At 39.3% G+C, this 16,684-nt stretch overlaps 1 protein-coding gene across 1 annotated transcript; it reads right to left on the bottom strand.

The window, feature by feature from the left end:
* Positions 1 to 13,476: 13,476 nt before the first annotated feature.
* Positions 13,477 to 15,523, bottom strand: LOC109243970 (2-alkenal reductase (NADP(+)-dependent)-like). The gene is made up of 5 exons (XM_019410990.1): positions 15,251 to 15,523; positions 14,985 to 15,174; positions 14,792 to 14,882; positions 13,726 to 13,865; positions 13,477 to 13,610 (listed from the first exon to the last, which is right to left on the bottom strand). Exons 1-5 carry the CDS (start codon positions 15,521 to 15,523, stop codon positions 13,477 to 13,479), a joined length of 828 nt encoding a protein of 275 aa, XP_019266535.1.
* Positions 15,524 to 16,684: the final 1,161 nt, after the last annotated feature.

Raw genomic sequence — 16,684 nt, 5'->3', positions numbered from 1 at the left:
ACAGTGTGTCTCTCTAAACCCCTTGGAAAAAGAAGTGAATACTCAAATGAGTCAAGAAAGTGTGCCAAAATGAATCAAAAGAAGTGTTTAAGGGAAGATTGAACCCACTTGAACAAAAACATGTCCTACCCTTACCCAAAAGCCTTTACAATGACTCCACAAAAGCCCTATATGATCTTGAGTTGTACGGAACCTACATTAGTGGATACTTACATAAGGGACAAGCATATGGTACCTAGAGCCGGACTTGTGACCTTCTTTGTGAGAGAAATGAGGAAAAGTCCATCAAACTCGGTTTGTGTGTCATTACTCTAAAAGGTGAGGTTTGTTTAGGGAGAGTTGAGGACGTATGAGTTTGGGTTCCACAATGACCAAGGTAGTTGAGAAAAGCTCTTTGATGAAATGAGTCAACCCTTGATGCTCTCGTGTCACACTTGATCCATAGTTTTCAAAAGCTTAAAATGTGTTAGTGATGCATCCGTATTGAGGGCAATTGTTAGTCCCAATTGATGCTTGTTGAGGTTACTTTAGGATAGCTGGAAATTCTTGGATTGCTCTTTTTGGGGTGGGTCTTATTTTGTTTGCTTGAGGACAAGCAAAGGTTTAAGTTTGGGGGAGTTGATAAGTTAGGATTTTAACATGATTATGCCCCTACTTGCTATTGCTTTTGTTATGAATTGCCACAAAATAGTCCCAAAATGCTTACAAGTTGCGCTTGATTGCAGGTTTGAGCGACAAGATGACAAATGTCAAAGATCGGCTCAAAACGGAGTGAAACCTGCCAAGTGTCAAAGACCAATTGAAGTGGGGAACAAGAAGACCTAGCGCGGACCGCACTGTTTTGCCATGCGGCCGCGCTAGGAGATTCAGAGACTGGTTCATTCAAGGGCATACTGCGCGGTCCGCGCTCCTTTTTACGCGGTCCGCATGGATGAGATTCAGAGAGATGGTGTTTTTGCCAAAGTACTGCCACACGGCCGCGCTCCATTTATACGCGGTCCACGCCCGTCCTTAAATGCGGCCCCGCTACATTTCTGCGCGGTCCGCGGTCCCAACTTCAGAGAACAGAGTTCAAGAGTCCAAGGGCCAACGCGGTCACACTCCCTTTTTGCGCGGTCCGCGCCTACCCCGCAGGGGCATTTTTGTCCAGATTTTCTAGCTCGGTATAAATAGATCTTTTTAACATTTTTAGGTCATGTTTTAGTTGCTGAACAAGAGCTGCGCTCGTGAGAAGTATTTTGTAGCCTATTTTGGCATTTTTACTCTTGAATATCATAGATTTTAAGTAGTAATCAATTATTATGTTCATTTCATCATCTATTTCTACTGTTTCTTCTTTAATTATATCTAGCTAAACCCATTAGCTAGGGTTGTGGCTCAACCCTAGTGTGGGTAGTTAATGGGTGTTGCATTCTAAGGTGAGATTGAGATTGGGTATTTGTTATTTGGGTTGATTTTGTGTTTCAGTCTAGAATTTGTGGTTGCAAACATGAATTCAAGCTTAGTGGGTCTAACTCTTCTTGAGAGAGAGAGTCATATGACCCTAAAAGTTAACCCAATAAGGAATTGAGATGGACCCATGAGAATTGTAGTCCCAATTAACGGGTTAAACCTCGAAAGAGTAACTACCCTACTTGAGCCCTAGTTGCCCGGTCTAATTGGCCTACCTAATTGGTCTCGAGAGAGTCAATTGGGCAAAATCGTTCTCTCTACCGAGAGGTGTGAGAATGAGTGCAATTGTGCAACGACTATAGCACTAAACCCAGATTTATCAATCTCCCCTTAGTAGCTTCTACCCGTTAGCTAGCCACCTAGGTAGTGTCACAACCCTAGTGCCTTTTTCCTATATTAAGCACAACTTAGCAATATTTCCTTAGCATAATTTAGCTTTAGTTCTTAGATTACAATAGTAGTTTTAAATATAAAAACCCCCAAAAATGTTAGGAGTGCAATTAGAAGTACAAACGTAATTCTAAACTAAACAGGCAATGCAACTCCATTCCAAGCTCCCTGTGGAAATTCGACCCCGATCCACTATTCGGGTATTAGTTATTGCTACCCACTCTTCCTGCCATTGTGTAGTGTTGAGACGGCCGCGATCAGGATCCAGAAGGAACATTGGACTTAATCGTGAAGGGGATGAAACCACAATACCTCCAGTCACTCTCACACCTATTATAGTGCAAATTCAACCACCAATTGAGGTTGAAGTGGCCACACCAACTCCGTTTGAGGTTAAAACAACAACGCCCTCAGCCGCACCAGCTCCGTTTGGGGTGGAAGAGACCACACCCTTCACTGTGATGGTAGCACCCACACCGTCCTTTATTTCCAACGCTATACCATAGGACTATGCTGCAGAGGCGAGAAAGAAAGGAAAGGGGAAGATGGAAGAAACAGGTGCCGCACAAGGCATGATCAGGACCGGTAGGGTTTACACACCAGAACATTTGGGAGGAACAAATAAAGAAGCCGCTCCCAAACAACCTATCATTGAAACCGGCCCAAATGATCTTTGAAGAAAGGCGCAAGCAAGGGAGTACTCTGTAGTGGACCATTTGAACAAAAAACCATGCTCAGATTTCCATTTTGTTACTGCTACAGAATTATAAGACGCATAGGAATACGTTAATGAAAGTATTGAATGAAGCTTACGTTCCCAACAACATCACCAGTGGAGAGATGCCGATATGTTAGGGCAAGTATTGGAGAGCCACAAGATCACCTTTCACGAAGACGAACTACCACCTGAAGGACTGAGTCACAATAGGGCACTACACATCACAGCACAGTTTGAGGACAAATTTATCGCCGGAGTCCTAATAGATGAGGGTTCGAGCCTCAACATTTGTCCGTTGACTACTTTGAAAAGTTTGGGTAAAGATTTCCATGAGATAAGAGCAGGGAGTATGATTGTGAAAGCACTCGATGGGTCATAAAGGGCCACAATTGGAGAAATCAACCTTTGTTTGCAGATGTGCCCGACTTGGTTTGATGTTGAGTTTCAAGTATTGGACATATCTGCTACGTACAATCTTTTGTCGGGACGACCTTGGATACATGCTGCATGAGTCGTAGCTTCTACGCTACACTAGGACGTGAAGTTCGAATGGAACCATAAGGAGGTGATCATTCATGGAGACGAAAGTAAGCTTATCTACACCAATCAAACTATTTCGGTTGTCGAGAATAGAAGGAAGTTGGGTGGAGAAACGTACCACCGCATCGAGCATGTCAATGCAATAGAGAAAGACAAGTGGTGGAGTAATAAGATCGAAAGCATACTCTTATGGATAGGGTATGAACCCGTTAAAGGTCTCGGTAAGAATCTCCAGGATTTCACTAAGCCAATACAACCAAAAACGTCAGGGTACCACCTTTGGCTTGGGTATCAGTGCACCTAGCAGGAGTACGATGATTGGTCGCCACCATGGCGTAGTCCCTATTACCCTCTTGAATAGCCAATACCGCATCTTCATCAGACATTTCAGCAGACTGACGTGATATGGGGATCTGAAGAAGAGTAGGCTTTAGCTGGCCTAAGGGATCTGTTTCTGGATGATGAATACATCTACTGCAATGCAATAGTTCAGGAGGAGGAGGAAGAAGACCTCACCATTCAGACCATGGAAAAAGGAACCATTCTCAAGAATTGGACTGTTGCACCATCCCGGGACCGTCGAGTTCCTGGGTAGCCTGGCAATTAGCATGATCTGTTTTTCAAGCAACTTTAAGAATTTAAGATATTTCCAGTATTTTGTTTTAAGACGAATTTGTTTTGAAATAATTGCTCGAGTCATCGAGCCGTACCTGTTATGATGTTTTCAAGATTTAATTAATGCATTTCTATTTTATTATTTATTATTATCTTTTACATTTTTTCGCTACAACATTATTATTACTTATCCTGATGAACCAACGATTGTGACATGTAATGAGACAACGCAACATAAGGATAGTGATGCAGAAGAAGTAGAAGAAGAAATCCCTAAAGAAATTGTCACTGAAGTTGAGAATTTTAAAAATAAGCCTAACTCTAACCTGGACGAAACTGAGATAGTCAACTTGGGAGATTCTGAAACAGTCAAAGAAACCCGCATAAGTATCCATTTGTCACCATCAGAAAAATAAGAATACACCCATTTCCTGAAGGAGTATGAGGACATTTTCGCATGGTCTTATGATGATATGACTGGTTTGAGCACATCAATAGTTGCTCATAAACTACCTACCGATCCGATGTGTCCGCTTGTAAAACAGAAACTCGGAAAGTTCAAGCCAGATATGAGTCTGAAAATCAAAGAAGAAGCCACCAAGCATATCAAAGCAAAGGTTCTCAGAGTGCTTGAATACCCTACTTGGTTGTCCAACATCATGCCAGTTTCAAAGAAGGATGGGAGGGTTGAGTATGTGTCGACTATCGAGATTTAAACAAAGAAAGTCCCAAAGATGATTTCCCGTTACCCTCTATACACATAAAGATTGACAACTGTGCCAAGCATGAACTCCAATCCTTTGTGGATTGCTTCGCGGGATACCATCAAATCTGGATGGATGAAGAAGATGCTGAGAAAACAGACTTTATTACTCTGTAAGGGATGTATTATTATAAAATGATGTCATTTGGCCTGAAGAATGCTGGAGCTACTTATATGAGAGCCATGACGACCATTTTCCATGAAATGATTCATAAAGAAATAAAGGTGTACGTGGATGACGTCATCATCAAATCCAGAAGGAGCACATATCATATAGTTGATATAAGGAAATTCTTTAATTGGCTTCAAAGGTACAATCTGAGACTGAATCTCGCAAAGTGTGCCTTCGGAGTCCCTGTTGGAAAATTGCTAGGTTTCATCGTCAGTCGCCGATGGATTGAGTTGGAACCTTCAAAGGTCAAAGCAATCCAAGATTTGCCACCCCGAAGATCAAGAAAGATGTGATGAGCTTCTTGGGACGTCTCAATTACATCAGCCGATTCATAGCACAATCGACCGTGATCTGTGAGCCATTTTTCAAAATGTTGAAGAAAGATGCTGCAACAAAATGGACTGAAGAATGTCAGAAATCCTTTGACATAATCAAGGAATACTTATCCGCACCACCAGTCTTGTCCCATCGGAACCTGGTAGACCTTTGCTACTCTATTTGTCCGTACTAGATGGAGCTTTTGGTTGTGTTTTGGGACAACATGATGAGACGGGAAGAAAAGAGCATGCCATATATTACTTGAGTAAGAAGTTCACACCCTATGAAGCAAGGTATTCTTTGCTGGAAAGTACCTGCTGCGGCTTAACGTGGATAGCTCAAAAATTGAGGCACTACTTCTGTGTCTACACTACATACCTCATATCAAGGATGGATCCCCTGAAATACATCTTTCAGAAACTAATGCCTACAGGGAAACTAGCCAAATGGCAGATATTGTTGAGTAAGTTTGATATCGTCTATGTGACTCGGAAGGCAGTCAAGGGACAGGCTTTAGCAGATCACCTTGCAGAAAATCTTGTGGGAGGGGAATAGGAACAATTGAAAACGTATTTTCCCGATAAAGAAGTGTCGTTTGTGGGAGAAGATATTACCGAAGCCTACGACTGTTGGAGAATGTTTTTTGACGGAGCTGCGAATTTCGGAAGAGTAGGTATAGGAGTAGTTTTGGTGTCAGAGACAGGTCAACATTATCCGGTATCCGTGAAGCTCAGGTTTCCATGCACCGACAATATGGCGGAATATGAGGCTTGCATCATGGGGCTCAATTTGGCCATCGACATGAATATACAAGAGTTGCTGGTAATTGGTAATTCAGATCTTCTGGTACATCAGGTTCAAGGAGAATGGGCCACAAAGAATAGTAAGATACTACCATACCTATATCATGTGCAAGAGTTGATGAAGAGGCTCACGAAGATAGAATTCAAACACGTTTCGAGAATCCAGAATGAGTTCGTAGACGCACTGGCTACTTTGTCTTCCATGATACAGCATCCGGATAAGAATTTAATCGATCCCATTCCAGTAAGGATCCATAGTTAGCCAGCTTATTATGCTCATGTTGTAGAAGAAATAAACGGAATTCCCTGATTTCACGATATCAAGGAAACTTGGCAAAAGGAGAATACCCGGAGCATGCAAATCATACTCAGAAACGCATGCTCCGGAGATTGTCCAATCATTTCTTCCAAAGTGGAGGAATTCTGTACAAAAGGATTCCAGGCCTAGGATTATTACGGTGTGTTGACACCAAAGAAGCTTCCAAATTGCTCGAGGAAATACACGCTGGAACCTGCGGGCCACACATGAATTATTTCGTTCTAGCCAAGAAGATATTAAGAGCAGGATACTTTTGGATGACTACGGAAACAGACTGCGTCAGGTATGTTCAGAAGTGTCACCACTGTCAGGTACATGCAGATATGATACGGGTACCACAAAAATGAACTCAATGCAATAAGTGAACCTTGGCCTTTCGCCACTTGGGGAATGGATGTCATCGGTCAAATCGAGCCCGCTTCTACGGCATAGGTTCATTTTAGTGGCCATAGGCTACTTCACAAAATGGGTTGAGGCTGCATCTTACAAGGCTATAACCTAGAAAGTCGTCACAGATTTTGTCAGGGATCGTATTGTTTGCCGTTTCGGGGTACCAGAATCCATCATTACCGATATGGCCGCCAACCTCAACATCGACTTAATGAAAGATATGTGTGAAACCTTCAAGATCAAGCATAAGAATTCCACAGCATACAGACCTCAAATGAATGGAGTCGTGGAAGCCGCCAACAAAAACATCAAGAAAATTCTGAGGAAAATAGTAGACAACCACAAGCAATGGCACGAGAAATTACCATTTGCCTTATTGGGATATGGTACCACAATTCACACATCAACCGGAGCAACTCCCTACATGCTGGTTTACGGTACTAAAGCTGTCATTCCCGTCGCAGTTGAGATTCCTTCTTTGAGAATTATACAAGAAGCAGAACTTAGTGATGCAGAATGGGTAAGGAGTTGCTATGAACAATTGGCTCTTATCGAAGGAAAAAGAATGAATGCAGTATGTCATTGTCAACTTTATCAGAACTGAATGTCCAGAGCTTTCAACAAAAGGGTGAAACCTAGACAATTCACACCGGGGCAGCTGGTTTTGAAACGAATCTTCCCACATCAAGATGAAGCGAAAGGAAAGTTTTTGCCCAATTGGAAGGGCCCCACATGGTTCAGAGGGTACTAACAGGAGGAGCACTCATACTTGCAGAAATGGACAAAGAAGTTTGGCCAAAGCCTATCACTTCGGACACAGTCAAAAGTTACTATATTTAAATTTCTTCATTTGATGTAACTGAACTACGCTTGACCTGATTCCCATTTAAGAGGGGATACGTAGGCATCCCTGTGGGTTTGGTCACATCACAATAAAATTTTCATTTTCCCCACAACCAAAAACTGGGGCAGAACTTTGAGGAGGACCCTCAAAGGAGCAAGTCCAGCCAAAGTTGCCATATGCAAGACAGTCATAGAATCGCCTAAGTAACTGGGGCAGAATTTTGAGGAGGACCCCCAAATTTCCGAAGCAAATCCAGCAAACTTTGTCATATGCTATGTGGTTGAAGAATTGCTTATTAAACTGGGGCAGAATTTTGAGGAGGACCCTCAAAATTCTAGTGCAAAGAAGTCGCAATGTCTCTAAAAGTGTCACAGTCATCAGTTCATTTAATTTACTCGATGGCGTATACTACTATGTCTTAAAATAACTAATTTTATCGAATGCATGCATACTTTTTGAAAATTTATTTTCTAAGGCAGATAGATGTTACCCAAGGTAACTCGAACAGGATCCCTAGAGCAAAGCAAAGCAAAACAAGCAGGCAAAGGCACGAAACAACCTTCCCCCGCAAAACTCACAAATTTTCTTTCGATGCAGGAATGGGGAATATTCATGAATGCGTAAACACATCAGAATCACTATCTTCATAACGACAAAATTTCCTAATGCGAACATGTCTCCAGATAAGAAATACTCTGTTATCACTCATTGTCTTTGCATTGCATGAGACTAAGCCCTGCCTCCCAAATTTCATAGGGCTAAGCATTGCCTTCCACTGCATGAGACTAAGCAGTGTCTCCCTTTCTTGAATGAGGCTAAGCCCTGCCTCCCTATTTGAATAAGGCTAAGCACTACTTTTTCTTGCAGGAGACTAAGCATTGTCTCCCTTTCTTGCATGAGACTAAGCATTGTCTCTCTTTCTTGCATGAGGCTAAGCCCTGCCTCCTCAATATCATAAGGCTAAGTATTTCCTTCCACTACATGAGACTAAGCATTGTCTCCCTTTCCTTGCATGAGACTAAGCATTGTCTCCCTTTCTTGCATGAGACTAAGCCATGTCTCCTATTTTGCATGAGACTAAGCATTGTCTCCCTTTCTTGCAGGAGGCTAAGCCCTGCCTCCCCAATTGCATAAGGCTAAGCATTGCCTTCCAATGCATGAGACTAAGAATTGTCTCCTCTTCTTGCATGAGGCTAAGCCCCCCCTCCCTATTTGCATAAGGCTAAGCACTGCCTTTTTTTGCATGGGACTAAGCATTGTCTCCCTTTCTTGCATGAGACTAAGCATTGTCTCCCGTTCTTGCATGAGTCGAAGCCCAACCTCCCTTTTTGCAAAAGGCTAAAAACTGCCTTCCACTGCATGAGACTAAGCATTGTCTCCTCTCCTTGCATGACGCTAAGCCCTGCCTCCCCAACTGCATAAGGCTAAGCTCTGCCTTTCCTTGTCTAATGCCGAATGTTAGACTATTTGAAACCTAGCACTATTTTGCCTTTTCCGGGGCTTAGCTCTGTCCCGATCCTATGCAAGACTAAGATCTGTCTTGTTTGCTTATATGATCCATCATCATGTCTCTATCCGAAGGCATCATCCTCATAGCCTGAAGACACCATGTCATGGCCTGAGGATCTCTCAATACTACACATCATTATTGAAAGGTGTCATGATTCAAAGGCACCATTCTCATGGCCCGAGAACATCATTTCATGTACTACGAATCCCTTATCTCACGATTCATGGCCCAGGATGTCATGGTCTAAGGACATCATCCTCATCGTTCGAAGACAATCTTCATGGTCCAAAGGGAATTTGCATCATGTCTAAATTGCCGCAATAACCTATATATATTTGCGTGCATCGTGTTTTAAGTTTTTGCAGGTAATTCAGGAGGTAACCGTTCTTCAAACAGGAGCAACCTTCGCTCTGGTTTCCGCTCATACCATTCACACCCTACCATTATTTCAAACGTAACTGATTCCCATCAATTACTCGCTTTTACCCTATGACCGTTCAGATGGGTAGGTGCACTAGGTGTTAAGCAGTGATTTCAGACTACTTTAGTGCAGTTCTCAGCACGTTCGAGAACGAACGTATGTTTAAGTGGGAGAGAATGTAACGACCCAACCGGTTTCTTGAGCTCTAGGGTGTTGTTCAGTGGTATGAGGCCTTGAGTAGCTTTATTTCAGGTATTATGACTTGTACGCATGGTCGGAATTGAATTCTAGGAAGTTCGGAGTTGATTTGGAGAGAGAATTCTCATTTCGGAAGCTTTAAGTTGAAAGAATTGACTAAGATTGGATTTTTGAATAAATGACCTCGAAATCGGGATACAAAGGTTCCAGCAGGTTCGTATGATGTTTTTGGACTTGGGCGTATGTCTGAATCGGGTTTTAGAAGACCCGGGAACCTTTCGGCACCTATTGTGGAAGTTAGCATTTTTCGAAGAATTTCATAAGTTTGGGTTAAAGTGAATTTTAGCGTTATTGATGTCCGTTTGGGATTTCGAGTCTGGGAATAGCTCTGTATGGTGATTCTGGTGTTGGGAGCGCGATCGGGAGTGAATTCAGAGGTCCGTGGGTCATTTTGTAGTCATTTGGCTAAAGTTGGAAATTTGAAGGTTTTTGAGAAGTTTGACCGGAAGTGAACTTTTCGATATCGGGGTCAGATTCCGATTCCTGAAGTTGGAGTAGGTCCGTAATGTAAAATGTGACTTGTGTGCAAAATTTGAGGTCAATCGGACGTGATTTGATAGGTTTAAACATCAAAAGTAGAAGTTTGAAAATTTAAAGTTCATTACGCTTGAATTGGAGTGCGATTCATGGTTTTAGCATTGTTTGACATGAGTTGAGGCTTCAAGCAGGTCCGTGTTATGTTATGGGACTGATTTGTGTGATTGGATGGGGTCCCGGGGGCCTCGGGTGTGTTTCGGGTTGTATTGCGCTCTTATTTGATATTTCAACGTCGTTTCTTTGGGAATAAAGGACACCAAATTAAGCAAATGAGCTCCAAATTCAGTTTTTATTGACCCATTAGATCTGTATCATAATTACGGAGTCATAGCAAAAAGAATCATCGAATTTGGACATTGTATGAGGAAGTTATGCTCATTTTTGTGTCGGACAAAAAACTGTTGGTTCTGGTGTGGTCGCAATTGCGAACATTTCCATCGCAATTGTGATGCGTTGTTCGCAATTGCGTACATTTTGTCGCAAATGCGACCTTTTCCATCCTTTCCTTGTTCGCAATTGTGAAGGCTTTCTTCGCTTTTGCGAGGGTTCGCAATTGCGAACCCTGTATCGCAAATGCGACATGTGCAGCTTGTTTTCAGCAGTGTAACTCGGGTTTTTGCTTCATTTTATCATATTTTGAACCCTAGGTCCGAGAATGGGCAATTTTGAGAGAGGATTTTAGTATCATATCATTGGGTAAGTGCCTCTAACCAATTTTCAATTATATTTTGTGATTATACCTTAGATTTAACATCAAAATTCATGAGAATCTAAAGGAAAATTTGGGGTTTTGAAGAAAAACTTAGAAATTAGTATTTTTGGATTTTGACCACGAATTTAGGCATGAAATAGGAAATAAATTATATATTTGAAATTGTAAGGTTATGGGTAAAGTTTATCTTCGAATATTTTTGGAATCCGGGCATGTGAGCCCGAGGGTAATTTTATCGACTTTTTGAGCGGAGTTGAGAATTGTTATAAATTGGATTTTTAAAGAGTATTAGAGTTTATATTTATGGGTTTGCACCTTTATTTACTAGTTTTGGAGCGCCAGGCATCGGTTTGAGTCGTCGGAAGGGCTTGGGAGTTGGTTATGGAGTTTCGGAGCGGGGTGAGTCTCCTTTCTAACCTTGTAAGATGGAATTATCCCCATAGGTGAATTAATTGGATATGTGCTTCTATTTGTGGGGGCTACGTATGCACGAGCTGATGAGAGTCTGTGCTTAGCTACTATTATGCTTAAGTCCGGGTAGTCTAGGACCCAAAAGCATGCTTTACTTATAATATTTGCAATCTTGTTGACAATTTAAAATGCTTAACACTTATCGACGTATAAATGAATTTCTAAATGACTAGATATCATTTCTTGATTTTTAAAAAGGGAAATTGCCTTTTCTTGAATAATTACTACTTGATGAATTCTTGAATGACTGCTTGAATATGTTTATCTATTATGGAATGGGCTGAACGCCTCGGTAGGTTAAATGGATGCATATATGATTCGTGACATCGATCCTCTGGCAGTGCACAGTTTAAATATTGTTGGATCGAGTCGTACGACCTCAGCATGGTTTGCGCATGCTTGTATTGCTTGACTTGCAAATCTATAAATGATGATATTTTCTCCCTGTCCTGAGATAAATGTATAAATGATGAAAATAAATTTGGAAATTTCCTATTAATAAAAGAATTATTGACTTGCCTCATGCTATTGAGTTAAAGTCATTTTTATGAAAATCCCCAATTTTCTATGTTGTTGGTATTATTATTATTGGACCCCTTGTAACTGTCAAAGTCGACCTCTCGTCTCTACTTCTTCGAGATTAGACCGGATACTTACTGAGTACACGTTGTTTTTATACTCATGATACACTTGCTGTGTATTTTTGGTTGCACATGCACATGTATCTCTAGTGGCCTAGTGGGCGTAGCAACATGGTTGATACGGAGACTTAGGTGAGCTGCACTTCTCGAGAAGACCCGCAGCCAGCAGAGTCTCTTTCAGATTACACTATTTACTTTCTGTCCAATTTGTATTTCTGATGATTGTTGTATTACATTGTTTCCTAGAGATAGCTCATGCACTTTTGGCACCGGGTTCTGGGATGATTATGGGATTATTCAATATTAAGTTTGTTAAAGACTTCATGTTTATTTCTGTGAATTTCATTATTTTTTTATTTAATGTATAAAGAAAATAATTTCAACAAATACTAAATGAAAATTTAATTAACTTCCTGGTGTTGGCTAGCCTGACAGTGTGTCCAGTGCCGTCACGACCCTTAGTGGATTTTGGGTCGTGACATTGACATTTATTCAAAAATACAAAACAAGAAGCAACAAGAAAAAAAGAAATTCAGCATCATAAACTATTCTAGAATGATATTTACGAAAAACAAAAATAAAAATCACGGTTATATATGTGAAAATATTTTTTGTATATGGGCGTTTAAAAGTTGAGAATATTGCAAAGATTTGGTTAATTTGGGCGGGTTGGGTTGCAGCATATTGTTTAACCCATCTTAACCCAAGTAAACTTTGTAAAAATAGCACGGGCTAGCCAGTTTTCGGACTGGTCATTCTAAAATAGCCAGCGTTTACAAAGTCATTGAAAAATAGCCACTATTTTGCTGCAACACAGAAAGTTCCAGCATAATATACTGGAGATTGGTGCACCTGTGTATGAACTTCCAGCATATTAGGCTGGAACTCCAACACGCTGAAAGTTCCAGTATAATATACTAGAGATTGGAGCACCGATGCTCCAATCTCCTGTATAGTATGCTGGATCGGTATATTATACTAGAACTCCAATATAAAATACTGGAGTCCCAGTATACTTATGCTGGAACTCCAGTATAATATACTGGAGTTATACTGGAATTCCAGTATATTATACTGGAGTATTTTTCCGAATTTTTAACAGTGTTTCGTTCGGATTTATCTTTATATGAAAAGTGGCTTTTGTTTACTTTTGAAACTGTAGCTGTTTTTAAATGACCACTTGTAAATCTTGCTATTTTGGATTTCTCCCGTGAACTTTGGGTGGGATTGGGCAATTACCCATTTAATATCCGGTTCATCTTGACCAGCTCAAATACAGTCCAAACAGCCAATTTGTCACCACTAGTAGGTCGGTTATAAGAAAATAAAGAGAAGAAAAAGGAAAAAAGTAAGGAAAAACTCAAGAAAGTTTTATTATTAATTCAAGAGGAATAATATGTAAAAAGCAGAACAATGAAAATAACATAGCGTATCCACCCGAACCTAGTGGATTTTATTCAAACCGATAACAAACTTCAGAACGAATTGTTTTCAGCCTCAACAAGAAAGGGAAATTAAGAAAACAAGCAAAAGATACAAATATAATTGGGAGCATGCAAAATTATAAAATCAAATGATCGTCGTCTTCGTTCTTGGAAATGTCTAGTCCTCAGCGACGACGATGACTCCCTTGCCAACATTTTCCCCATGAAATATTCCAATTAAAGCAGCTGCTGCATTTTCCAATCCATCAGTTTGATCTTCCTTATAGTTTATATTTTCACGGTCCAGCATTGCTGCAACCTTGTCGACAAATCCATCGTAATGGTTCAAAATTCAAATGATCCTTATCAATATTAAACCCTTCCATTGTAATGCGTTTGGTGATAAGCTGAAATAAGTTGTGAATACCATCTGGTTTTTCAAGACTATACTGAGATATCATTCCACAAACAACGATCTTACTATTAGCATTCATGTGCAGTAGCACTTCATCCAACAAGGGGCCTCCCACATTGTCAAAATATAAGTCAATGCCATTTGGACAATGCCTGAAATTAATTAATTAATGTGATCAGATACAACAGAAAATTGTTAGGGTTTTTGTGCTGATTTTTTTTATCATATTTGAGTCTAAAAATGGCAAGGGGGCGGGGCCGGTTGAACCATAACCCGCAAAGATTTCAACTAAAACATAGCAATATAATTTACAATGTAGTTATTACAAGAGTTTTGTTTTAGGAAGAATTCATTCTCTCGTAAATTTTTTTATTTTATATATTAATGTGATCCATCAGATGCAACAGAAAAGCATATCAAAAAAAGGAGTTTGGGGTAAATTTCTCATACTAACCTTTTTAAAGCTGCCCCTATATCCGTTTCTCTTTTGTAGTTGAAAGCATCATCATAAATCCAAATTCATTCTTTAATAAACGAACCTGCAAAGTCAAGTAAATAGACAATTAATAAATTCATGTTATACGATTAAGTAGTGGTGGCAAAATGGATAAAAGAAAATATTTATCCAACCATATTATCCATTAATAAAGGGGTTGGATAATAAAACTTTTAAAAACGGATCAAATTTGAATAAAAGTCATACTTAGAAAATGGATAACCAATGGATAACTAATAAGTTTAACGTTTACATTTGTAAAGACTCAAATTTGGGATTCCTCAAGTTTGAGAGACTAGTAATTCTCCCAAAAGTGATCACATTCAAGAAGCCATGGATATACATATTATCTGTCAGTTTTTACCCGTATTAAATATAGGTCGGATCGAATAATTTATCTATTTTTTATATTTCTCGTTTCCCGTCCATATTCGACCCGACCTGTTAGCCATCCCTACTATTAAGCAGTGAAGAAATATTGTATGTTAATAAAGTCAGGTACCTTTTCATCGGTGCTTGCACTTCCAACCACGTAACAGCCATTCAGATATTTGGCAAATTGTCCAGCAAGTTGACCAACACCTCCTGCTGCAGCTGAGATATACACAAACTGCCCTTTGCTTAGGTTCTGCTACGTACGAAATGCCAAGATAAGCTTCATATCCTCCAATACCTACATATTGAATTAAGCTCAGATAGATATATTAATTAGAACATATTAGTAATTACGTTAATTAGTAAAGGCAAGTAATTCTCGTGTTTTAAGATTTGGTACCAAGAAGTCCAGTGTAATACGACAATTTTAAAACCGTATCGTCGAAGCGATTGATTTTTCTTAGAAATTGAGGATCATCTTTTATCAAAGTATATTCTTCCCAACCAGTAACTCCCCAGACATAATCGCCTTCCCTAAAATTTGGATTAGTAGACTTGAAGACTTTAGCCACGCCGTAACCTGATATAACCTGAAAGTTACAAATTATTAAATCAGTGGTTAATAAGGGAGTAATTAATTAAATTAAACTCATGAGTAGTACGTACTGATCCACGTTTGATGGGATGAAGCTGCAGTTGAATGTTATCTGCATGTTGATCTTCCTCAGAGTAATAATCTTCAGAATTAGACAATCGGCGACGTAAGTCAGCATCAACGGCCAAGTAGAGATTCTTCAGCAAAACAGCTTTTGTTCCATCAGGAATTGATGGGATAATTCTTGAATTAGGATTAACATAAAAATCAGCCTCTGTTGGGAATTCTTTCACATATTGTTTTAACACTACTTGCTTGTTTCTCAATGTTCCTTTTCCTTCCATTTTCGAATTCCACAAATAATTATGCAAGCCTACTACTGTAGTTTTTTTTCTTTTACGCAAATAAAAGAAGAATGAAATTGGTGAAGAGGGAAGTGCAACTGCTGGGTATATATAGTATGTATTGGGTGTCTTTAAAGTTTAAACACAAAGTCTAATATAATTAAACTAATAAGGAGAGAGATGGTCTGGGACTGGATTTTTTTAGATTTAATTTTTTCCCTCAATCCTCATTTATATTTGAAGATATGATCTTTCTTTATTGAATTATTTATTCTATTTATGTGCTATTTTCATTTTTAAGAACAATTACTATTAAGGATAAAATGGAAAAAATATAATTTATTATGTCTTCAACTTCTAAAATGACAAATAATTTGAGACAACTATTTTTAGCAATCACGACACATAATTTGAGACAGAGGGCATGTTTGGAAGGTCTTCTTGTAATTTGATTTGGGGTATAATTATACAGTTTTGGCTTGTATGCATGTCTAACTTGCTCAGCCCGGTATAATTGAGGGGGAATAATTAGCTTTCCTTACAGCTTGTTTGGATGGTTGTTACCTATTGTATTGTATCGTATTGTCACTTTAGCTACGATGTTTATTTTCATTGTTACTTAAATTTTATTGTATCGTATTGTTAAATTCGTCGATACGTAACGACGAAATGTGCCACTTTATGTAACGACCGATATGGTGTGGTCGCATCATTACATTATTTTTTTCTCTCATGTCACCCTTCATTACTATTAAATAAATTTATTTTATCATTTACCTACCTTTTTATACAATAAATTACCTCGTATTATAATTTTTTTTATAATATTGCTAATTTATTGCTGGTGTGTGATATCATGAAACAACGGCAAACGATACAATCTATCCAAACATTATATTTATCAAACAATACAGAACAATACAATACAATACAATACATTATAAAACGATATCTAACAACCATCCAAACAAGCTGTTAGGCACAGAAACAATGGGATAGCTATTGAAAGTAAACAATATTAATAGCGTACACATTTAGTAAAGAGATACAAGGATAAATAGTCAAAAAATATTTTTATTTATGACTTCCTAAAGGACATGTAAAAAGAAAATATGACAACTTAAATGAGACGGAGGAAGTACAAATTACTCGGCAAGACTT

The sequence above is a fragment of the Nicotiana attenuata genome, unplaced genomic scaffold (assembly GCF_001879085.1).
Source record: "Nicotiana attenuata strain UT unplaced genomic scaffold, NIATTr2, whole genome shotgun sequence".
Lineage (NCBI taxonomy): Eukaryota > Viridiplantae > Streptophyta > Magnoliopsida > Solanales > Solanaceae > Nicotiana > Nicotiana attenuata.
Note: the sequence above shows the minus strand (reverse complement) of the source record. Positions and strands in the feature narration are given on the sequence as shown.

Coding starts and splice junctions, on each gene's coding strand:
- LOC109243970 (XM_019410990.1), bottom strand. CDS start 15,523: ATGGAAGGAAAAGGAACATTGAGAAACAAGCAAGTAGTGTTAAAACAA. Junction 14,883..14,984: donor GTATTACACTGGACTTCTTG/GTACCAAATCTT, acceptor TTCAATATGTAG/GTATTGGAGGATATGAAGCT. Junction 13,611..13,725: donor TAGTCTTGAAAAACCAGATG/GTATTCACAACT, acceptor ACAAGGTTGCAG/CAATGCTGGACCGTGAAAAT.